General features: G+C 35.5%; 1 protein-coding gene across 1 annotated transcript in view; it reads left to right on the top strand.

Annotated features, from left to right (window-relative positions):
• LOC125224848 (sushi, von Willebrand factor type A, EGF and pentraxin domain-containing protein 1) overlaps window positions 1–27,329 on the top strand; it is a 115,147-nt gene that overhangs the window by 63,605 nt on the left and 24,213 nt on the right. The window contains exons 2-3 of the mRNA XM_048128346.1: window positions 1,894–1,972; window positions 9,431–9,455. Of these exons, the coding sequence (XP_047984303.1) occupies window positions 1,901–1,972; window positions 9,431–9,455 (97 nt within the window). The 5' untranslated portion in view covers window positions 1,894–1,900. The remainder of the gene's footprint in view (window positions 1–1,893; window positions 1,973–9,430; window positions 9,456–27,329) is intronic.

Raw genomic sequence — 27,329 nt, 5'->3', positions numbered from 1 at the left:
AAGGTTTTGGATCTTAGATGAACCAGCATCCGTCATTTGTTCGATGACGGGTGTTAAAGTGGCATCAGTTGTACCTATTTTATGAATACGTAGATTATCACGAATATCAATTATTCGACGATTAGTAAGTTAATTTATTCTACCAGATACGAAACAATATGAAGTAATAACCTGTGTCGAAACGTCGGTTATAATTAATTTAAAAATAAGTACCTCGGCGGTCGAGGTGGTGTAGCGGTTTATCACGTTAGCCGCGTTAGCTGGAGACCCGGGTTCGATTCCCGGCTTCGCCACCAGTGGGCTTGATCGTTTATTCTTTGGTGTATGGTATCTATTTGTTTATAATAAGTAGTTGCTAAACATGACGAAAACGATCATATAGAATTTTTATAAATGGAGGTTGTACACAGTCAATTGTCTTGTCTTAGGCCGATAGTCCACTATCATATGTTTATCATAGAAATATGACCATAGGCAACATGCCGTCCTTTTTCTTCACGTTGGAGTAAAAGGGAGGCATACAGACCTATGATCATATTTCTATGATAAACATATGATAGTGAACTATCGGCTTTATCATTTTTCAATCGCGATGACAGTAGGACCACATTATACTATATTGCGAGCTATGATCGCCCCAACTCGCGCTACTGATGGTAATACATACATGGCCAGAATATCGACGAGCATAATTGGTCCATCGCGTGGTCCTTTGGCTCTCCAGTCGGCGGTCACAAACTCAATCCCCGCCAGATCGGCCATTTCTGCCGCACGTGACGATGGAAGCGATAAAAATGGCTACTTATTTCTTTATAACGTCTATTGGTAGGGTAAATGTTTAGGAAATTGGCAACTTTTTCAGTTCTTTAGATGTAGCGTCTGATGCCTGTTGAACGATAGTAAAATACTTGTTTAGGATCCTGGGATCTTGCTCGAATCCGATAAGATCCACACAAGCCTGGTTCTTGTATGTTAGTAGACCGCTGAAATTGAATTCTTAGTTAATACATACAATCAAGATAAAAAATATAAATAAATATAATAATTTTAATAAGCATTCATCTCTCATGCACATAATGTATGCAATGCTCGTTTGTTATGAGATCCATATAAAAAGCTTTAATTTAGTCCAATACTTTTCTGAAGTATCTATTAGGTATTCACTAATTATTCCGCTGTGAAACAGTGATTACCTAATTACATGCCAACATCAAGTTTGTAACAAAAAATATTTATACCAATGCATAAAATGAACAGCGGTAGATAAAATGAACGAACGACCGAGTCGTTATTAGATTATCCAATTTATTGATATTGTTGTATAACTGAGTACCTACACAATTTATTTATATTTGCTATATTATATTGATGCTGTGGTATATTCATGCAAATATTTTAGTTAGGTACGCTACGCGATTCTCGGTAATATATAAAAATGCGAAAGAAGCAAAGATATAACTAATTAAAGTACTACGCGCATTTTTTATGACGTTAACGTAGCGTCAAATGCAGTTAGATTGCCGCACAATTTTTTTATTTAAAAATAAACCAATGATCATTTATATTTGTACGCGGTAAACGCAGCAGTAAACGCACTGCCATTGCCATTTTCATACAAATTGGGCGTACGTAGTACGTACTTGTGCACTTACGGCAAACGCACGGCGTTTCACAAAAAATTCGCGCGCGATATTCGCACATCAAATTACGTTAACACACGCACCTACCTACACACTACACATACCTACATATGTTATCAATATACATTGTTTCATTTATAAACCAATATTTATTTCCCAGGATTCTCGTAAATATTGTTTCTATATTGCTCCGTTATTTTACGGTCACAGAAAAATGTGCAACACTTAACCGTATTTTATATATTGTCCACAGATTTACGATGTTGATAAGGAGTCCGGCGGCACTGTGTGCCGTCGCACTGCTGCTGGCTGCCACGCCCACTAGATCGGAGGTAAGTTCCAATATTTTAGGACAAAGTTTGAACATTCTTGCATTTCCAGCATTTTATCAATTTATAAAGCTTAAAGCGGTATCGTGTATAGCGGTATGTTATCAATTTCAAAAAACTTGAGGCGGCCGCTAAACCCCTCTATATCAAAGGTAAGATCACAATATTTTAATGCAAAGTTTGTTCTTGCATGTTCAGTCATTTTATCAATTTGTTATAACTTAAAACGGTATCGTGTCAGCATTTTATCAATTTCCTAAAACGCTTAGCTTTATCTTGTGAATTCCTACATCATAATTAAATCAATACGTTGCTCACAATATATGTATATCTCTGCATATATGAAATTAAGAAAACCAGTGATCTATATAAAGAACAATAGCTTTTAACTAAATTTTGATTGTCTAGCACCGACCCATTGATACAGAGCGGATGTTTGCAGTTCTCTGTCAATCATACAAAGGAACATCGTATTGTATGGTAAACAAACCATGTAACATATTAAACGTATTATTACATTCAGGCAATTTCGCAAGAGGTAGGCATTCTCTCACTGCCGTATTTAAACAATGCTTTAAAATGTAAGAGTAAGATGTCACTGCGATATGATACCGATCGATCTGTCAGTGTCAAAAGTGACCTTTCTTCAAACGAAAACGTCATATGCATATATATATGTTGATCTTACCTCATTTACTTGCAATGAGGAGGCACACTCAAAGGTTATACCAGATGGCGCCACCTTAATATCCATTACACAGATAAAGAATTTCATACATGAGAGCGAGAAGATGATATTTTTTTTCTCTCTGAATGACATGAATGACAGTGTACATGCCTAAAAAGACACTGTGCCTCCTCATTCGTAGTTCAGAGCGCCGCCTGTTGGCGGACGAAAAAGTGAGTCTTGTGCCTCCTCATTCAGTTCTTGTGTAAGAGCACGCCACTTTAATGTGCCTTGGTCTCACCTATTATATTTGGTTCGGCTATAAGATGTTCAATTTCGGCATTTTTTCGGATTCTCCAACTGCCATCGTCTCTTTTCACGGGTCCCAGAATCTTCCTGAACACCTTACGTTATGTTACTAGGAGGCTGTTTTCCTCCTTGAGTGTTAGTGTCCAAGCCTCACACCCATACATTAAAATGGGGCGGATCACGGTCTTATAGATCCGTAGTTTTGTGTGTCTACTAAGAAGCTTGGACACCAAGACCTTGTGGAGCGCAGCACTGCAGCGTAAGGTGTTTTGAGTTCGGATGTTGATTTCGTCCTCCCTTGTATGTGTATCAGTGACAGTGCACCCGAGGTATTTGAAGAAATATAAGGTTCTGCCTCTGGGCTGTTTATTTATTTATATTTATAAACTGGAATATGGTATCTATTCATACACGGAAGAGAAATAATGATAATTTTTCTACTCCCGGTGCGTAGATCTTTAAAACCCTACATAAAAGTCTATTCCCCACAGCCAGCGTCTGCCGGCTTTCCGCGCATGCGCGTGTTAGTTATTGTAAAAATATAATAAAAATAAGCTATGAGTTATAAATTATTGAGACATGGTTAATTATAAATAAAAAGAAAAATGTATATTTATTGTGGTTTTATTGAAAATAAACATATGGGTATGTTTTTAAATTCGTATAACTGTATTTGTACCACCTTTGTACATAAAAACATTATCAATATTAACAACATGTCAAACATGTATACACCCGGTTCAACACAAATCAAAATAACGTAAACAAAGTAAATATATGAATATTCTTTAAAATAGTCTGATGGAAAGAGGATATAACAAAAACCAGGTTTATACACCTTAATTTATAAAATGTCTCAATAAGCAGAATTATATTAATACTAAGCAATATTTGAATATTATTATTTTCTTTACTAAGCAATAAACCAATATGTGAACAAATAGCAAAGCAATATCTACTATATAAAAATAATTTCATTTCATTTAAATCACAGCAATATAGAAAACAATAAAATGAAGCATGATCGTACCTCTTGTTGTCTTGTCGCTTAACCAGAACAAACTCTGCCCGAGAACCGAGCTACCTGGCCTTTTAAAGCCTTTAGAACAAGGAGCAACCATGCTAGTATGACCAGTTATCACTGTTATCACTTAACCATCTTTTAAATTGATGGACAATACATTATGATCACAATTATCATCTTTACGAAACTTCAAATCACATAAGATATTTGTTTTCTTAGATTACATTACAGTAAAATACAATTAAATTATAGATAGGAATAATAAACACTAAACTGAAACATCAACGTCCAAGTAACCAAATTGTGATACTAATAATGAGGGTAGTTTACAATTCTGAAATGTTACTATGACACAATCTTTAAACATAATGAGGTTTTATAAATCTGTAAGTATGTGTAGGTGTTTGTATTGTATTGTATTATATTAGATAGAAAGCTATTGCAAATATAATCTATCACGCGCAATATCGAAACAACTGAAAACGCATTGTTTGGCTCTGTAACCATGGCAACGCATTGTTATAACGATACTGCGCGCGTGCGCGGGAAGGCTTTGGGCAACTGAGCTGACAGTGCAAACCTTTGCGTCAAATACAGGAAACAGTGTAAATTTCACGAAAGTTATTCAAGAAAACTATTAAAAACTAAGTGCATGGTCGTAGAAAAACTATTATATAATTATATTATGCAACGGTGTTTAACTGAGTCAAAAAATACTAGTGGCGTCTTAATAACAATTTTCGGCTTCGCCTCAAATTGTTACCCACGCCACTCGTCTTGACCTCCTTTAAACGCCTGTTGCATAAAATACTATTATCTAGATCTTATAACTATATTTGACGTATACTAAAAGTGCGAATCGGGCAGTATGTCCGTATTGTCCGTAATGGCGGTGGATTTTTGGGAAAGGTGTGGAATCTTTTCATTAAGACAAAGTATGTGCTAGAAAAGTATGTCAATGCTGCGCGGAGCCATTTGGGAGAACCGAATTTATATTATTTATCTTTTGTATTTTATTCAAATAGCAATTAATCAGAGTTTCAACAATACAGCACACCTACCAAGGGAATTTAGCGAGACAAGTTGAGTGTTTATTTATTAAATAATTAAAAGAAAGCTTATAGGAGTTATGAGTTAATCAGATTGGGAAAAACAATAATTAAACTAACTGTAACCATTTTTAGCTCCTAAATAGCTTAACTTTCACGACAAAGACAATAAAAGTAAGTATTACAATCAACGTTCATCAATGTTCATTACGCAATGGCGAACAGTTAACAATAAAAACCGGCCAAGTGCGAGTCGGGCTCGCGCACAAAGGGTTCCGTAGCAGCAAATATAATAAACTTATTATGTCAATTTATACACCTGCCAAAATTACAGTTAAATCAACCTATCTCAAAAACTATAAGAGATACTTTGATCAAACCAAAAATCGTTGAAAGAGTTAATTAGCATGCATCACCTCTATTTTTTTTAGAATTTTATACCCCGTAGTTATAAAAATAGAGGGGGGGGACATACTTTTTACGACTTTGAGAGCTGATATCTCAAAAACCGTTCACTTTAAGAAAAATGTTTTTTAGAAAACTTTATATCATTTTAAAAGACCTTTCCATTGATACCCCACACGGGTATGTACATCGAAAAAAAAATTTTCATCCCTCAGTTACATGTATGGGGGGCCCCACCCCCAATTCTTTTTTTTACTATTTAGTGTCATAATTTTGTAGCGGTTCATACAACACATATTCCCATCAAATTTCATCACTGTAGTACTTATAGTTTCCGAGTAAATCGGCTGTGACAGACGGACAGACGGACAGACGGACAGACGGACAGACGGACATGACGAAACTATAAGGGTTCCGTTTTTGCCATTTTGGCTACGGAACCCTAAAAACGCAGCCAAAAGAAAATAATTCCGTAATAGAATTCTGAGGGACTTTATTTAAAGCAGAATTGATATATTTTATACTCGGACGTTTTTAACCCCGACGCAAAAACGACGGGGTGTTATAAGTTTGACGTGTCTGTCTGTCTGTTTGTCTGTCTGTCTGTGTGTGTGTCTGTCTGTGGCATCGTAGCTCCCGAACGGATGAACCGATTTAGATTTCGTTTTTTTGTCTGTAAGCTGAGTTAGTCGGAAGTGTTCTTAACCATGTTTCATGAAAATCGGTCCACTATGTAGCGGTAGGGTTTTTTCAAAATTTTAATTCTGTGGTTATATTGACTCAATAAACAATAAACAAAAATACCTCTTAAATAAAATAATCTGTAAAGCTATCAACTTGTCGAAACTTAATTAGTTATGGATAAATGTACCTAGTTTATTTATTTATAAAGTCTCTGTGGAATGCGAAATTTTTATTTGCACTGGCTGGCTGGATGTTATGCAATGAGATTTTTGCATCGTCCGTGTCAATAGCAGGGCTGTATATCAATATATTTGTCATATAAGCCCTTACTGAAGTTATAATAGTTGCTTCGATTTTTGCAAATGTTATGGTTAATAAACAACTATATATTTACTAGCAATTTAATCTACATTTTGTACCTTTGATGCTACCAAATATCAATAAAACATTTACTCATCGAGATTGATTAACGTCACATCAATATACAATATATATCTAAGTACTGTTGACGTTACATCAACGAATTTATCCATATATTTTCAACTCTAAAACTGAACGACTTATTAGTGAAATTACAAAAGTAAATACACTTGAAATTTGGGTAACATTTTCGGTGCATGTCACGAGCGGCTGAGCACTTTGGACACTTTGTTTGATTTGTTAAAAGCAATGACGAACCTGAGTGAATGTTTAATGTTTATGCACCTACGTGTTTGCCGACGTATAGAACGTGAACGTGCACCGTGACTACGTGCTTTTTGCGCGGACGATTTTATTCCTGTACGGCAGAAATAATGCTCTCTTGTGCCATCCTTGAAGCCATAGGTGCGTGTCGGAAATTTTTACGTCTATTTTACTTTTCTAGGTAAATAATCCACTCTCCACGATGATGAAAGATAATTATTCATATTTTATTACTTCTAAGGTACATAAGTAATAATAAATGTTTCCTTTGATCATCGCCATTTAATGGCCAACATTTATCTCTTTACATTTTTGATTCGATCTAATTTACGTCAAAAATTGAATTTGGACAAATCTGATCCATAACGTATCTTGAGTTAATTTTGGACTCATATTAACGTTTGAATGAGGTCGAGTAAGTAAACTAATCGAAGACAAATACAAAAAGTACACGCTGTTGTACCTACATATACTATGCATAACATTTTTCCGGAACGAATTTTCCTGACATGCCAACTCTATCTCAACTGTCATTGATTAATGAGGCTCATACGTTAGATATGTTGTTTATTTATGAATACAACCTTTATCTCGATATTAAACAAGCTATTTTTAAGTTCGTGAGCGCAACGTTTTCGATTGGTCAGGTCATAACTTTCGAACCGATTTATTGTTACCTCACGGTCACGCAACACAGCCTTGAGGGAGATCAATGGGTATATTTAAACTCGGTCTCTATCTAAATCAAAAGCTATTATTATTTATATTGTACTCTGGTGGTTTAGCACAACTTTAGCACACTTTGAGACATGTCCATGCTTGGAGTCGCGCTGATGTATGGATTCGCGTTCGTGAGCGGAAGTTTGGCGAGACCGCGTAAAAATATACATTACTAGCTTTTGCCCGCGGCTTCGCTCGCGTTAGAAAGAGACAATAAGTAGCCTATGTCACTCTCCATCCTTCAACTATCTCCACTTAAAAAATCACGTCAATTCGTCGCTCCGTTTTGCCGTGAAAGACGGACAAACAAACAGACACGCACACTTTCCCATTTATAATATTAGTATGGATGAAAAATTGGAATATTACTTTAATCCTAAACATTTTTCAACAGGTTAAAAACGGCATCTTATATATATTAATCAAAATACAAATCTACCTTTAAACTACTACAAGCGATAAATTGAAGATCTTTCCCCATAAAACCTAAAAGTGTTTTATGAAAGATTCTCCGCTCGGCCAATAAATTCGCTGCAATGCACCACTCGTGGCCGCGGTGTGCATGCTAACACACTTCCGGGAATAATCTACGATCCTTTATGGCGACGAATTTTGGTTTTTCCAGTCACTTTATACACTCACACACGCGCAGACATACACACAGTTACACACGTTTTTTAGTCGCTTTTCGGATAGTATGTTTGACCTGATATGTTTTTATTTACTATAGAAAACATGTAAATAATTTGTGTTTATTATGATTTACTTGTATCTTTATATAAATAAACTGACAAAGCGGCTTTATAGCAAACTAGCTTTTGCCCGCGGCTTCGCTCGCGTTAGAAAGAGACAAAAAGTAGCCTATGTCACTCTCCATCCCTTCAACTATCTTCACTTAAAAAATCACGTCAGTACGACGCTCCGTTTTGCCGTGAAAGACGGACAAATAAACAGACAGACACACTTTCCCATTTATAATATTAGTATGGATATAGCAATCGACTAAGTGGGACGTTTTCCCGTGCACACTCACATATTATCATCATCCTCGCTGCTTATCCCGGCATTTGCCACGGCTCATGGAAGCCTACGGTCCGCTCTGACAACTAATACCAAGATTAGGCGTAGGCACTAGTTTTACGAAAGCGACTGCCATCTGGATACTGATACGCAATAATGTGTTATCCCACATGAATTTTGCAATAAAATGTCAACTTTCATCGTCAAATTTTTGAGTCTTATTGCAAAATGCATGTGGGATAACACTTTATTGCGTATCAGCATCCCTGACCTTCCAGTTCCAACCCGAAAGGAACTTATTGGGATTAGTCCGGATTCCTCACGATCCAAAAATAATTTGTACGCATATGATTATTATAAAAGTTAATGTCATAATAGTTAAAGTATCTACGTAATGGTGCTAAACTCTTATCACAATTAAGTAGATGTAAAGTCTGAACATCCTATACAATGAATTACTTGCCTACGGTGATGTCGTTAATATGTACAAGAAAAGTGATATATGTATGAGTTTCATGCTATTTTACTTAGTACCATTTAAAAGGTTCTCTGTGCATTTAAATTAATAGATATTTTCAGTACAGATGGTGTTTATTTTACGCACTAGTGCGAGAAGTGGTTCATTATAAGTCAGGTCTAAACTTCAGACTCGGAGGGCCATCTGTACTGAAAAACGTCGTACGATACACGTGCGAAAAGGAAATTCGTAACGAGCGGCGATAAATTAAAACACGACCGCACGCACTTTGTATCGTAATGTATTATTAAGCGGATTACACAAATACACATAATTGAACGTCAGTGTAGCCCGCTTAAAATATTCTAAATAATGCATACCTATATAATAAAGTAAAATACAAACGTTTCATAATTATCTAATTTGTACATTTTTGTTGCAGGATAATCTCTTCACGTGTCCAAATGGTAAGTGTAAATAATATTTCATTCTAACCAAGGAAGATTTATATAGGACTAGCTTTTGCCAGCGGCTTCGCTCGCGTTAGAAAGAGACAAAAAGTAGCCTATGTCACTCTCCATCCCTTCAACTATCTCCACTTAAAAAATCACGTCTTTTCGTCGCTCCGTTTTGCCGTGAAAGACGGACAAACAAACAGACACACACACTTTCCCATTTATAATATTAGTATGGATAGTATGGATTGACAATCTTCATACTAATTTTCATAATAATTCGTACCTCAATTTTTAGCGTCACCTATTAAATAATCTACATCTACATATAACTACTAATGATACCTACATTTTTCAATATGTGTATTGACGTGCTATTATGATATTAAAATATGTCATTTGTTCTTATAAAAATAAAAGCACACAAAAATATTTGGGAAAATCTGATTTTATCCACTTCCAGGCTGCGAAACAGCGCCATCTATTTTTATTCCTAAAAGGCCGATACATTTGAGGGGTAGGTATGCTTTTTTGTATGGATTATGTCAGTCCCGGATATATTATCCTTGATTCTAATTGAACTAAATTTCAACTTTGGCTAATTAAAACATACTGCCCTATTTTAATCAACGCGAAAATTTGCTTCACGTAGAAATAGTAGCTAGGTATTCAGATCATGAATATAATAGGTACTCGTATTAAAGTTTAACTAACAGTGGCGTCACACATAACAATCTAACTGAGGTTGATAGTTGATATTAGTTGATATGTTATTGCAAATATTGCGATAGCATAAATTCGTTGTTTTGTTTTCATTAGCACATTCTGTGCGAGTATCAATGTCATGAACACGAACTAATTAAATAATGCGCTTACTTGCATTTCGTTCGTAATGAATTTTACGTAATCTGGTAGTTTTGTTCTTATTATCTTTTGTTTTTGTATGCTTCTGCAATGATTTGTTTGATGATTTACAGATTCAAATTAACCATTTACTTACTTAGCATAAGTATTACTTACGTATTCCTAACAAAACACTTTCATTAGTTTCTTCGTACAGATTACCATATAAAGCGCTACCTACCTTGAACTAAACCTTATTTAAATGTGTCCCAAACATTCCTCTAATCCGCAAGCATAAGCTCCCTTAAAATTTCTAACCGCACAATGTCCTGTATACCTATTTCTAAGCAATTTGAGGGTTCATAATAACATTAAGGTACCTACACATTGTTTTACCGAGCGTGGGTACGCGCGTAGTAATTTATAAACAGCTGTAACAATGCCAAAGAGAACTTTACACTCGCATTATGTGTTGCAACTGAGCTTCCTACGCGAATTGTGTACTTTAAAATGTACAATTTTGAATAGCTCACAGCCTGTCTGATTAATTATTTCACTTATGAAGACGCAAAGTTGCAAATATAGGTGTGTACATTTATACAAGCTTGTGTGTGGATGGTAACAGAAGAACTTATTATGTTCTGTGATCTCTCTTTACTAGACTAGTAGTTGAGCTATGTGTAAAGAGGCAGGTCTAAGTAGACCTGAGTATTCAAGTCAACAAAGTATTTGTGTCAACGTTTACAATTAAAACTCGTCTAATTTTGGAATAATTATTTGATGAGTTTTAGGGTTGAACCTAGGCTGCTATTCTACTGTAATAGACATAGAGATATTTATGCTCTGAGGTAATAGTAATTGAAATTGAAATTGAAATTCTTTATTTCAGGTCTATCGACCCATATTTTTGTTAATAATACATTTAGCTTAAAACTAGGTTATTTATTATAGATTAGGCACATACAATTATACACTAGAATACAATAGAATAATTAAAATAAAGTACGTAAGTAAGTAATTAAAATAGTAATAACTAGTGTAAGATTACAAATATTTGAGCAGCGCAATTGAGTAGGTATCATCCTACTCAATTGCGCTGCTCAAATCTTTGTAATTCACAAGTTGTACATAAATGTTCGGTGACTTTTTGTAAAACGCTTCATAATGCGGTGTCTGTGCAGTCTATGGATGCATGTGTCTCTACATAAACGTCGAGTACTTTTGTGCACAAAGCTTTACGATTTTGGAACAATTTACATTCATTTCATGTTCGCCGGTCCTGCGAAGTAGTTCTAGAAATTCTCATAACATTTTCTAGAGTAGAAAGTTCCAATATTCTAAGCCATACTCATGTCGCGAGGAAGGTCAACTGAACTGAGGTGATTCACTCGAGTAAAGTGAAATGGTTCCGAGCTCTTCGATATCGGCCTTTTGCATCCGCATTGCCGCTTTGTGACTGATCAAAGATTTTTACATTTTCTCCACTCCTTTGTCATAAACTTTTCAGTAAACTTTATACAGCACATTTGTGTGAGCCAAGAAGACAATTGTTTGTGCTACAATTCTTTATCAGTCTTCCGTATCAGAGCGAAAGTGGCAGTTGCATTTCACTTGATTCGTAGCAGAAGCGATTGGCGTGTTGGCTACGCGGCCAGGGTTACTAATGAAAATAAACATTTGTAAAAAATGGACACCTGGAATTAAAATCGCAGACCCTAATCCTCTTCGACAACGACACGACCATAAAGTCTAGACGATCTAGACAAAGTAATGACTATAATTAGTTGAGTAATCCCGCAAGCATGTAGACACCGAGCTTCGATGCACGTTTTGTTTTCTGATTTTTTTGTTTGCCAACTAATGATATAATATCTTACCATCCATCACTATTACTATTCATTACTGTACTTTAGACCATCTACAATAAATATTTCAGCTTTAAAAAGATGGACATGCAGCTTACGTATTTTACATTATTAAATCCGGGCGTAATGTGATCCATGATAATAAATCAGGAAAAATGATTTTTCTCCACATTGGTGCAACCGCAGGACGGATACTCAGGCAATAACGATGCAATGTGTCAGGCGCGCCTATAATGAATTTACAGGTCACCGCCCCGCGGCACGTCGAGCCAAGCCAAGGAATTATTCCCTGGAACGTACTTGATTTTCATCACCCTCGTAATTAGTAGAGGAAATTCCCCAAGGCACACCGAGCGGTTAACTTCTTGTTTGTGTAATCTTAAACTGGTTTTGTACTCGATTTCATTCCTAAGATACTTTTTCACGTCGTAATGTTGATGTCGCAGTCTCTTTTCAGTTTGGTTATCTGTTGAATCAGAGTTTATAGCTTTGAACGGGCCGTAAACAAAACATATCTTTTATCTAAGAGGGCCCAAGTACTGAAACGTGGGAAATCGTCGTTTTCATGCGCCAACGCACATAGAAGATTTACTTTTATTTAGGTGAAATAGTGGTCTTTATTTTTTTTTAACTGTCTTAGTAACTAGGTATCATTGAATCTAAGTATTATTGCATAGTGTTTTAAATATTAAAATATACATATACCTTAGTGCGTTTTCACATTATCCGATCCGATATCGGATGTCGCAACGATATCCCATACATTACAGGCGCCATCTTGGATTTTATCTATTGAAATCCTTTGAAAACGGACTTACGCTTACCAATATTAAAAGTTTACCCCGTGAAGCTCAATTAATGCTTTACGCGTTCGGGGAATTCCACGTAACTGTACCTACGTCATATTTTAAGTGACCACTTCTTAGCATTTTTATTTATTTATGATGCAAATTAAAATATAAAGCAAATAATTGGTAACTTACATTACTCTGCTACATAATTACCCATATACTTATATCCTTTACCGTGTTTTTGATTTTATCGCCCTTTCATTTATGAGACCTGAACCCCGTTTAAATGTCATTGATATCAGTAATTTGTACCTGGTTGCATTTAATTCGATAACGTACAGTACAGAATATAAGATATTATGTTAAAATATGTAAATAAGGTATCGTACAGTAACGAATGACTTCCACAACAGTATTACCTAATATATGTGCTGTGTGTGTGTGTGTGTGTATATGTGTGTGTGTGAGGCGTGATTGTATGTAATATATGTGCTGAACGTCAAGAGTCGAAAAATGTATGAGATTTCTGATGTGTTGTTTTCGCTATGTTTATACTTTGTTGACCGGTCTGGCCTAGTTTTTGCATGCGAAAACGATGGTCTTGGATGGAAATCCCGGGAAATCCGAGAATGGCATATGTATTTGTATGATGAGCACAGATATTTATCCTTGATTCTTCATGATTAACTATTTGTGTATTTTATGTACAGTTATCTAAATACCCACAACACAAGCCTTCTTAAGTTTAGTGTGGAAGTTGGTTAATCTGTGTAGGTATCTAAGTAGGTACGAGTAGGTATGTCCTTTAATATTCATTTATTTATTCATAGAAGTTCGTCCTTTGCGAGGCACAGAAGATTCAAAGCAAAATTAGAGTCGTCGCTGCATTTAAATTATAAACAAACTTGTAGGTGTTCATACAATCTCGACTTTCGTCTGACATGTGTTTACGCGAAACTAGCACGGCTAAGAATGTGGCTACAGACAGATTGAATCAATCCAAACTTGGGATTGAGATGAGTCTGTGTGTACGGATCCCAAACTAAGGGATTAATCTCCGGGAGACATGACTACATTCCAAAACTCGATTATCGAATTATCTCTGCATGAGCCTGGGGCGTCCAGGAAAATAATTTTAGAAGGTAGGTAATTTGGGGCCGTTAAAATTATTAAGTGTTTTAAATTATTTATTTCGTTTATTAACTGAGGTTGGTTAACTATGTTGGTCTTACATGTAACTTGTGCAGAGTCAGATATGTTGGCAACGATTTTGACAAGCTTGCAGGAGGCAAAGTTGTATTTTAACGCCAAGTGTGGAATTGAAAAACGAGCAAGTGAAAGGATTCTATAGTCGAAGTTCGAGAATAGAATCTGAACTTAGCGAGTTTTTCAATACACGAGAAGTAAAATACATTTGCACCCGTGTGTAACACAAAACTTTTCCCCTCACTACAGCGAGGAAACTACAAAGGAAAAAAATGCGTTTATCACTGCTTCCAGTAGTTCCACAGTGCATGGTAAATCATCTTCATTACTAAATTCACCTACATTTGTCAAATTTAAAGCAGTTTATTTGACTATATTCAAGGTCAAATTACTTTACCCACTTTAATAACTCGAGTCACTTTCCGCCCTTAATACACAATTTACTATTTAAACGTCAAACTTCGATGAAATTATGAGACGGGGCTATCAAAATTATTACAAACCTATCTGGGCCTCCCTAAATCCAATACGGGCAAATATTTAAACGGTGTTTAGTATTCCAAGGAAGTATATTGATACAAACAAAGTACTTCGACCCGCAATGACGGACGGCAAGTTACGCCTCGTAAGTTTTTATATTTGCAGCAAAATTTACAATAATGAATTACGCCGAAATTCTATATCTACCAGATATTATATTAGTAGAGTGGCATAGGAGAGAACCGAACTATATAATTACTAGCTTTTACCCACGGCTTCGCTCGCGATAGAAAGAGACAAAAAGTAGCCTATGTCACTCTCCATCCATTCAACTATCTCCACTTAAAAAATCACGTTAATTCGTCGCTCCGTTTTGCCGTGAAAGACGGACAAACAAACAGACACACACACTTTCACATTTATAATATTAGTATGGATGAACAGAGTCTACATACGTGAATTTACTTGACTTAAAGTTACATCTACACACGACGACACCTTTACTGTTAGGTTATCTAAACTTTCATGAGATTTAGGATTATTCAATTAATTTTGAAACAATATTCGTCATTAATAGAGTTATAACATAGAGACATAGCGTATATTTAATTACATATTACATTATAAGAAAGTTTGTTGTTTAATCCAGTTATTCGTTATAACAGAATTAGAGTAGATTTTCAAATTGTAAAATACTCAAAGGGATACTGAAGTAAGCTTTAAAAGGCTAGAGTATTAATTAAGCTTGCATGCTTTAGTAGGTATAATAATATAATTTTTCAACGTAAATAAAATTACAATACCCATGAGTCCAAACTGGGTAACTTGTAGCTTAGAGAAATGGGCCGCTGGTCTAATAGTTATTTGTTTTACAAGGGGGCAAAGTTGTTGTTTAACCGCACGTGCCAATATTGATACCCGAGCAAGCGAAAGATTCTAATATTGAACCGCGAGCGTAGCGAGAGGTTCAAAAAGTGGAATCTTGGGCGTTGCGAGGGTTTCAAGGCACGGAGGTTAAACAAGCTTTGCCACCGAGTGAAACACAAATTTTTTCACCACACCAACACGAACAAAATACCGACTATAAAAGATCAAACTAAATCAAATCCATCAATCTATTCAATATTTATGATTCAAATCATCATTTATAGGTAAATTTACCAGCCATCTTAAGACATCAAGTTAAAATTTGTATGAATTTTCTTTGCACTCTTGTGGATAAAATGCGATTTTGCTATCTGTTTTCGAATAGCAAAGTAAGCCTTTACCAGTTGGTTGGTGAAAATATAATTGTAATATGTAGGTACTCATTGTTCTTTTGCTTGACTGATTTACCTGAATGATTTAAACTTGGACTTCCCCATTATCTAATTCTCAGATTAAATATTGAATATAATATATTAAATACAAATGTAAATTGTGAAATATCAAAGCTTTGTTTGTTATATTGAATATAATATTTTAACAGGAAATCGTGTAAACAAATACCTTCTGTTTTAAGCTACATAACAAGAGAAAAGTTTTGAGTTTGTAATTTAAATAATGAAGTTGGAATGAAACAGGTAACAATAAATTATGTTTAAATGTGTAAGTTGCAACGCGCCAAGTAGAAATTAGCTACAATTTATGATTCTGTGTGGTAGTGTTGTTTTAATGCTCTTTCGCTTTACTAATTTCGTACCAACACACCTATTCTTATTTGCACATATCAACTGCAGTTTATCATCCTCTGACAGGGTTTTTTTATGTTCAGGGTTTAATTTTAATACTAAATGTTAATTTATACTTTTAATTATTCTTAATATGTACTTACATTTCAATTATTTTACCTTGCCTTTGGAATACGTATTAATTTAGGATAACTTTTTTGAAATAGGTACGTGTACCCGTAATTAAGAAGAAAAACTGCAAGCATTTTCGGATTGACCGTGCCCTATTAGAAAAGCTCAAGTTGGAATAAGAAACGAATCGTCTGTTAAACGTTTAGTATATAAAACCCCTAAGGCTACTAGACTCATATCGAATTTGGCCCAATAAATGATTGTCTTCTGTAGTACAATATTTGACATAAAATAACTATATTTATAGATTTTGGGTATTAAAAGCGTATGATGACTACGTATTTTCGATTAAAAATGTGTGTAATTTTTTATTTATTTAGGCCACCGAAAACGCTGTCAGCGATGTAGTGACGTCATCGAATTCGAACCTTACTGCATGTCAAAACAATCACTGACATATTGGACTTTATGCCTTCATACTTAAAAAGTCAAAAAATGTTGTTTACGAATAGACCTGATACACAGATAATGTATAAATTAACGGGACTGTGTTGTTTTCGCCTGATTACGTAAAAGTATACTTTAAAAATATGTGCTCTGCCTACCCCTTTATGGGATACAGGCGTGATTGTATGTTGTATGTATGTATGTATACTTTAAAAATATTTTTTGCTGTTTTTAAGTCATAATAAAATATTATAATATTTTAATTTCGGTTAATTGGACAGTACTTAATCATATAAGACAGACTTAAAGAAAAGGTCAAGTAGCGTATTGTATACCTACTACCGAAGAAATTCTTGACTGGGACCAGTGGTTTGCATAATTAATTAATTACTTGTGTAATTCAATTATATACTTTATAAAAGTTATAAAATTAATAGCTGAAATTGGGTAAAATAATTAATTAGAGAAATTAATTTTAAAAAAATCAATTGACAGTTACGCAATTATTTCCTACGTGTAATTGAAAATATTTGCTGTAATTACATTTCATAATTGTAATTGTTAATTTAGTTATTTTCTGACCCACATTGACTCTATCTGCCAGATGAAGCAGTAACAAAGCGTGTCATTTAGTTAATTTGACTATTTGTGTATCCATACAGTCCCTACTACAAATTCAAACTGTGAGATTAGTTCAGCTTTGACAAGACCCATTCAGTGCCAACGTCGAACGTCGAGCTTTAATAGCGTTGGCAGAGACCACGCAACTGTAATATTGCATTGTACAGTATAGCGTAACCTCCTCGGAACCCGAATGCATAGCGTATCATTACCACAGAATATATAATAGTACAAGTACAGAAGGCCCACTGCTTTGATGTTCACAAAATGCCGCCTTTTTAAATGCCTACAAAATTTTAACAAAGAAACGAGCCGCACGTGCGCAGCGTCGGACGATAGGGTTGCTTATGGATTAAAAGGAATTAATACTCAGATAAAATGTTATACTATTATAGTCAAGTTTTGGGTACTCTCTAGGTATATATACAGTATTCATATATTTTTGTTTAAGTCCCAACATCGCAAGCCTTAATTGAACTTTTCCATGGGACAATCAATAGTAGATCTGTGTAAGATTGTCCTATTTTATTCATGATGGCTATTTAACTAAGCATTATTAGCCATTCCACACGCAGACATCCCATATGAACCTTAAAAAAGTATTTGCGACGTAAAGTAACAACGGAAAGTACGAACGTGCGTTCCGTGAGAACGCGCGCCACCCCTGATTAGGCCGCGAACTCGCGGCCGCCAGCATGTACTTGTAGCGCGGTGATAGAATCGCGGAGTGAGCCGCCCCTGTCATTACATTCATTACTATACGAGTATTACCCGGATCATTCGATATGCAACAGAAATGCATCATCTTTGAAAATTTCAAATGTCTAACGATCATGATGGTTCATGGATTTCATGAGATACTGCCTGATGACTGACGGAAAGATGGAGAGCGGAATCTTAGAAATAGGGTCCCGTTATACCCTCTAGGTAAACCCCTAAAAATATATGTCGCCGGTACTAAATCCACCCTATCCTTTATGCATAGCATTTGTATATGGAAATATAGCTTTCAGTTTAAATGAACATAGCCTTTGTGAATTATCGATTACTGGCGCTTCAACACTAAGCCGCAGACCCATTAGGCCTAATTAGCAAGTCTTTTGTTCTCACTTGCATAATCTAAACACCTGTTAAAGATGAAGGCCGATATCCCACTCAAATAAATCTACTTTCATCATCAACCAGCGTGGGCAGCTGATTCATTATCATTAGAGGAGGTATGTGAAGACTAGGTACCTTACAATTTGTTTTCAATATTTGTACCCTAAGAGATTGAACCTATAAAGTGCCTGTTGTATACAGATACCACTGAATTGTTTTCCATCAAAAAATATAACCCTGCATCTTTTTTATACGCCCAAAACAACTAAACCTATACCATATATCAATTAAGCACTTTAATTTGATTGGAACGCAGCATGGCTTTGGTCTATCATTTCATCGCTGATACATCCCATGTAGCCAGGATCTTAAGACTGTGGTCGATAAGGTGTACTTCCTGCTTGATGATACCTGCGACATTTTAGCCCATCGTGCGGCGGCCAGTTATGCGGCAGCTGAATTAATTACATCGTACGTCGGGTGATTAAGACGGCAAGCTGTTAGCCAGGTAATCCTGCCTGATACTATTTGGTTCTGGCCGCAGCTTGAGCAAGTTAACGTTCTAATATTGTATCACCAGTAACGCCAACCCGCTAACATAATTGACGCGAGGCGATTTAATCTGTTTCAATCGAACACAACACATCGGATGAATACATGATAATATTGATAATCCAGTTAATCGTATAATTGAGAATATAATACGTATCATGAAATACTCAAAGGATAACATAACCGCTGATCAAATAAGACGTTGTAGCTATTAACAAATCTCCAATATAAGCTAGAGATTAGGACGAATTAGAATTCCAATTAATCTAACGCGTTGTCTGATTATAAATTCAATTTTGCTAAGTACCGCTATATCTGAGAATAGATTTGCATCTGTAGATACCCGTCTATTTGTACATTGTTGATACAGCCCCCATCAATTTTGAGTCATGAATTAATTTGCCTCGAATGAACATTGCATACGTGAAGTTTGCTGTCATCATGAAGATGAATAGGTACTAATTGTTTCTGTATTTAAGAGATAGACATAGAATTATACATGTAAGCTTACAAGTTTATTACTATGTATTAACCTGTCTAGTACTTAAATATCAATTACACTCACGTTTTAATAGTTAAAGTGGAATAGAAGTGAGTACCAAGCTTTTGGATGAAATATATTTAAAGTCACATACAGGTCGAACGCGATTAATTAACATTATTTTACCTTTTTTCCCAACGTTAAAATATGTGTACAAAGCGCGAGAACTTAAAGTGTTATTTTGGATGAAATGCCAGAAGTCCCTATTGTATAATCCATGAAAAGTCTACAGCTGATTAATGCTAGTGCGATTTTAAAAAATGGCTCATAAACTTCAAATTTACTGAAACCAAACTCAAGGATTTCATTTAATTCACTCTGTGGTAACAACCCTATTAATTAAAGGAAAGATTCACTTAAGTTTAAAAGATTTACTGAAGTCTGATACCAAAACCTTACTTACTTTCATTAGTATAATTGGAAAATAGGAAAGTTTGCCTTGAAACAATAACAAATTAACCTGCAAATCTTGAACACAAACAAACGAGAAATACCGTCTATAGATTCCGTAAAACAAGGCCGCGAACGACGCTCAACTTTTAACTGGACAGCCAGTCACAGGGATAGTTGGGACAGATTGACTACAACGATTTATAAAATTCGAAAAATCAACCTCACAGTCACGCAACAACATTATTTACGCATTTCCATTTTCTACTCGTACTTTCCTGACAGTAACGCCGCTACTGTATTTATTCATTTTTTCCATAGTCGTCTCAAAATTGGAAACATATGATAAAACAGGAGTCTATCCAAGGTCTGGTCTAAGCTAATCTCCGACGAACATACATACATACAACATACATACAATCACGCCTGTATCCCATAAAGGGGTAGGCAGAGCACATGAAACTACTAAAGCTTCAGGGCCACTCTTGGCAAATAAGGGGTTAAAAGAAAACGAAACTGTGGCATTGCAGTGACAGGTTGCCAGCCTCTCGCCTACACCACAATTTAACCCATATCCCATAGTCGCCTTCTACGACACCCACGAACATTTTTAATCATATTGTCATATCGCCAAATACACCACTGCGCTAGCGTGCCATTTACGCAACAATACATTTTCCGTAATCAACCCGCCGCAGACACGCTACACATAATATATGTCCTGCGTCAAGATCCAGTATTAACCCTCTAGAATTCAATCAACAGTGTTTAGTTTATGTATTGTATCCACAGTCTTTGAGATAATTGATCTGCTATCAAATGGACTGGATGGAAATGGAATGGACTTTCAATTGGCTCATCTATCTTCCAATTTCGCTCTATACGGTATGTATACATATTCGGTACAGTAGACAGAGACAGGGGCCTAGTAAAACACATGGAATATTATTTACCCTCTGTTCGCATTCTTCATGCCAATATTTAGACATTGGCTAGACTTTTTAAATACAAAATTATACTAACTTGATTGCATTACTTTTACAGACACTCATCGTTACAATTCCTGTATAAAGAGTCCACATTTATTGCCCCTTTTCTGATTCTACAGAACAAATACCAATTCCAACAAATCCTTTGTAATCTAAACATCAGACATTCAGTTAATTTTATTCATGAGTAATGAGTTCAAGCGTAGATGATCAAGCTGTTCTAAACGACGTTGTGCCTTTTCTATTGTTCAATAAGAGGCAGGAATTCCTTCGCTTTCACCGCCCGAGCCGAGTTATGAAGCCTCAGATAAACGCAGCCGACAAGGCACTCCTTGCGCTCGTTAAGACTTCCAACATATTTATACCTACAGCCAACAATAGTGCTGACGCTTCCTCTACATCGGTTAGGTTAGGTTCTGTCAGCTTCGAAGATCGCATTTATCATGTCTACCAGACCACAGCATGCTCACTATGATTTAAGTTTTGTTCAAACACTCCCATCTTTTTAAAGCTTAAACTCTACTATAATATTATTACCTACCGCACATCTTTGCTTTGATCATACTTATTCAAAGCTAGGAGAAACTTTCCAATCAAAACTCAATCTTAGTCATACCAGAAACTTGCAGACTAAGTTGTTAAGTTAGCACTAAGATACGACAGCGTAAGATACAGTTACGGACACGATTTTAATGTATTGCAAGTTTAATCCAAAGCAAGGGACCGCGCACACCCGCATATCAAGCCATCGTAATTACAGCCTTGGTTTCCTCAATACTACTAGTTTCACCAAGTCTTACCGTTAGCCTACAACGGGTAGGCCTGAGCTACCTAGTTACCTACGAAACTTAATAGCTTTGCACTTAATACGAGATTAAACACCGTTATCAAATAAAGTCATTTTATGGTTATGCGCAACGAGTAAAATTGTTAACTCTAATTTTGTGACGAATGAAAAGTGTATTTCGCGCGCTGTTATCAAATTTAGAGCTTAAAATTGCATTTTGCTACTGTAGCCTAACTTTATTCTAGAGTTAAAATAAATTAGATATAGTTTGTAATGTTTGTATTATAAAATGGCAAAGCACATCAGACATCGCCGTAAAGGTCACATTACATCATACAATGACTCATAAGTAATATACAGCTACTTCTTGTATGTGCTTGTGCATAGTATATATGATGAATTTAATAATGATTGCAATTTCTGGGAGGGTACAATCACATACCTACTTTCAAAGGTTGTCCACTACACTACTCCTGTGCGCGGAACGCGGTAAAGGATCAAAGTTTTACTGTAAATAACTGCAAACAGCCGTAGACTGGCTTCACCATGTCGAACCTTCAGAAGTTGTTAGTTCTTTTATTTTTATTCGCCGAACGCGGAACGGAGTGCAAGTAAATATGACGTTCAAATGCCAATGTATGTAACCTTTCACGTACTATTTCTTATATGATTTTCGTGACTTAGGTTTAGTAATAGGGATTTAGCTGTTCGTTTAAAAAAATAGTGCGTGAGTCTCTCCGCGTTAATGAAGTGAAACTTCGTAATGTGGAAATGAAAATAATTGGTAAGTAGGTATTTCAAAATTCGTTGGAAGTCGACATCGACAAGTTTCACTTCAAAAAGTACTCTAAAACAATTTGAGTCTTCCTTTTTAACCCCCGTCACAAAAACGACGAGGTGTTATAAGTTTGACCTGTCTGTCTGTCTATTTGTCTGTCTGTCTGTCTGTCTGTCTGTCTGTCTGTCTGTTTGTCTGTTTGTCTGCCTGTCTGTGTGTGTGTCTGTCTGTGGCATCGTAGCTCCCGAACGGTTGAACCGATTTAGATTTAGTTTTTTTTGTCTGAAAGCTGAGTTAGTCGGGAGTGTTCTTAGCCATGTTTTATGAAAATCGGTCTTCTATGTCGCAGTCGGGGGTTTTTTCAATTTTTTAATTTTGTGGTTAGTTTACGAGTTGTTCTACGTATTCACACGTTGAATGTGTCAATTTATCGAGCGAATCAGAACCGAGCCCAATGTCACGAGATGTAAACAGCTTAATGAAGGCGCATTAAACCTTTTGTCATGTCAGCAGAACCGTGGTCCTATTAAGTTGGCTCTAAACTTGGCACGCATCAGCTGAGAGATTTGGAGCATTACAATCTGGGTCAGTTGTTTAGTAAGGCGCTTGATGTTGTGCAGAGACAATAGTAACTTGTACCATTACGCGGGAGGTAATGAGATGTAAATGTAATTGTTTATTTAACTATTCATTCAGATTAAGTAGCAGTAGGTAGCTGAGCATCGATTATGTCACAAAATTACGACTAAACAAGTTCAATCCTCGTATTCCTCGTGTATGATGGAAAGAGGAAATTCCAACTTTTACAATGTGTGACAAAGGCAAGATATTGAACTTCTGGTGTTTCAGGAGTCTATGGGCGGCAGTGATCGCTTACCATCAGGAGACCTGTCTGCTCGTTTGCCTCCTATCGCATAAAAAAACTTCATAAATAAATGGTTTTCATATATTCAATAGCAATCATTTAAACTAAATAATAAGACACTCGTAAAGTCTGTGAAAAATACCGTTAGTTACTAAATTATTTTAGTATCGATGGTTTTTATTGGACAAGACAATGTGGTCTTTGTATAGGCGGAGTCAATTGAGCGTCAAAGAGCCTTGAAGGCAAATGTACCTAATGAGTGAAAGGTCTCCATCATATGCACTGCTAGCTTGAGTCACTGATGCCTTTAATACGATATTATATGATCAATCTACTGCTAGTCACAAATTGACACGAACTTAATGAACCAACACGAATGTGGCGTTGTCACGCTAAAGAAGTATTTTTTGTGTGCCTGTTTTTTATGCTTGAGATAAATCTGTGCTAAAACTGATTTTAAGATAGGAAGTATTTTTAAAACTGAAACTTATATTAAACACCATTTTATTAAGAATAAATCATTGTTTTATCACTATGTTTTTTTATTGAGAATGGCATATTTGTGCCAGTTATTATATTTGCCAAAAATCCCTTATGTAATCGTGGGAGATAACAATAACAACTAATGTCCAAAAGCAAATTGTGTTACGATGTAGATTTTAGCTGGAAGATAGCCAAACGAAACTTTCGTTCAAAATATTTGTAATTCTACATAAACAACTACTACCAAGTACCTACCAACTCGTACATTTTGAACAATAAAAGAGACCAACTAGGTAATTAAATAAAATGTAGTTTCATGCACGCTGTACAGTCTAACAAGAAACATTAGAATTTAAAAAGTGGCAACATTGTTTTGTTTCCTTACATACATATTTGAAAGGGACACTTGTATTGTTGCTTACTGGTCACTGGCTGTAAATATTATCCGTTGCAATTAAAGAATACTAACTCCTTTGGTAATCTAACACAAGTATGGAAGCCAAAATTGAATCCGATTTCATTCAGTAGGCACGGAACATTGACTCCACCAAATGCGCCGATTGTGCTAGCCAGACGACTGATTCAGTCCGAACTACTTAAGAACTTGAACTGTTAAACCGTTTTAGTAATAAAGGATGCCTACATTCCGACTTCAATACGGCGGTTTTTTTAGAGCCAAAATCGTTGAGTGATTTGTGTCAAATGTACGACATTTTTTTCTTCTTTTTCTAATTGTAAAATTACTATTCGTGGCATCACTAGATATTAGATTTACAATCCTTGAATTCTTAGAAGTCACGTATACGGGTAGCGTGACCGAAGGCCTCGACCTCCTTGATGTGACATTCCTATTAACCGAACACAGGCAATTTCAGTGTACCTAGTTTTAGTATTTATTTCATGTGTATTTCACGTCTATCACAAAGATAAACCGCTTTTATTTGTTATAAAACTAGTCATAAAATATTAAGTACCTATAGAACAGAATATGTGAGTGGGTTGAAGTTTTTATTTCTATTTAAGACACGCGAAAAAGAGTTTACCTATCTTTGTTATTAGGTTTTAATAGTTAGATGAGAGTTCAAAGACACGAAGCGCTATAAATGTTTTGACGACGGCAAAAAGGTAAAATAAGACGGATTAATTGAAAGAATTTCTGGAAGCGGTTGTAAGTTAATCTTGGAAATACAACGAATCGTATTCAAAAGTTTCTCGTATAAATCTGTTCGGTTTAATTATTTACGTATTTAACTCATGCAGCAATGCATGTAGCTTCAAAGGTGCATAACTGTTGTAATAAAAGACCAATTCTCTATTCCTCAATTTTACTAAAGTCATCTTATATGCGATTATCAGAATCCGCCACAGCAAGCAGTAACTCGATCTCCGGTAAACTAACGTATCCGTGGATCCTTTACAAGGCTGAAGGTTGCACGAGGGTACTCCACACAATTGAGCGGCAGCGACCGTGTCGGCCGATCCGAAACTCGACCTCTGCGCCGATACGTCGACAGTTAGACGAGAGCTCTTCCGTGACGCGACATGGGAATTGGATGCAGTTCCGATCAAGGGAAATAATACTTGTAATATAATATAATACAAGTGATTCTTGAAAATGCTGTTTTCGTTTAGGGACTTTGGATTGACGACAGAAAGCTTCTCTCCGTCGACACCCAATTACACAAAACATGCTTTTATCATCATGCCGCTGAAATATTGTTTTAACAACGAAAGTTCTGTCGAGTAAATACTTTAGAGGTTTCTTGATATTTTATAAAGTTGATAATAATAGGTAATACCGTCCGCTTTATATTGTCATTGTTTAACAAATAAATAAACGGATGATAATTTTCGATGCTCATTGCAACACAAATGAAACAAGTTCACAAATTAAGTGGGTATGACAGAAAACCTTCAGCTTAATTTGTATTAATTAAATAGTTATCATGGCATTGGCATTTATTTGGAGGAAAATGAGTAATTAATTTGAGTAGTCGTCAACGAGCATTTCGATTCGATTCAATCGAAAATTAAGCTGAGTAGATAGCACATTTCGTGGTCGACCGCAAGTGCTAAAGGTTCGCTTAACGGATACGATTCTCGTTGGCACCGGAATGTCTTCGGATACAGTCACGTTCATAAATGTTGACACATTTTCTGTGGCTATTGGAAGTTACTGACATTTATAAACAAAGCTGACTATATTTTTCTGGGTTTTAGGAGTTTGCAAAATGTAGTTTGGTTTTAGTTCTTCTTAAGTAGTCGTTAATTTAAGTCATTATACATATCTTAATTTTTACTATACAACACTATCTAAAACAATAATTAATTTTGCCACCATTTTGATTCTTTTAATAAAAATCATTGAAATGGTACCTATCACGGTACGCTCTCTCCCTCCTCATGATTTTAAATTATCTTAGGGAGAAGGAGAAGCTGTTTGTCTATTTATCGTACGTACCATATTTTTTATAAGTATATTATAAATATCGCAGACATCACTCTGCAAACTATTCACACATATTATATACAGAGTGGGGCCTGTAACAAAGGCGAAGAATTGAACTCTAGGCTATTCTCCATATACTGATCAACATTTGTTCGGCGACTTTTAAAAATAACTTGTATTTTGATTTTTATCACCCTTGAAAGTTTTTTCTAAGAAGTAATGTATTGCGAATTCTGTTAAGTCTAACTAAAGTGTGACAGACAACGTCAATGACAACAATAATGGCGTACATTGAAGCTAATATTTATTTTGTATGAAAAATTAAAAATTTAAACGACTTCATAATTTTTAAAAGTCACTGAACAAATGTTGATCAGTATAAGGAGAATAGCCTACAGTTCAATTATTCGCCTTTGTAACAGGCCCCACTCTGTATAGTCATATTTATTAAATTGCACTGGGCTTACAATGAAAATATTAAAAAAGAAATCTTAACGTTCAAACCGTACAGGTACAGGAAGGTTTTTCGAGAACCCTGTTGCCCATATTCCTGTAATTAATTCCTGCCTGTTCTCAATAATGAACATGACATGCCTGATTGAAAGCCAAAAGGCATTGTACATTTTAATTGAAATTCTCTCCTTTTAAAACCTTTTTATTCACATTTTTTGAGGGCGCTTCATTTGTTTATATACACGTCCCTTTCGAATAAATACAAAGGTGAACTCGTATTTTTTGTTTTATAAAGGTTTTGTTTTAAGATGGTATAGGTTTTTGTATTTACAAGTAAGTTACTCACAATTTAAATTTCAAAGTAATACATTCTGCTTAATGTAAGAAAATAAACCAATAATAGTCTTATTTATTTACTAAATCTAATTGAATGATAATAATCGTAAATTATACGAGTATCATGT

This window comes from Leguminivora glycinivorella, chromosome 3, assembly GCF_023078275.1.
Source record: "Leguminivora glycinivorella isolate SPB_JAAS2020 chromosome 3, LegGlyc_1.1, whole genome shotgun sequence".
Classification (NCBI taxonomy): domain Eukaryota; kingdom Metazoa; phylum Arthropoda; class Insecta; order Lepidoptera; family Tortricidae; genus Leguminivora; species Leguminivora glycinivorella.
This window is presented reverse-complemented; position numbering and strand designations above follow the sequence as displayed.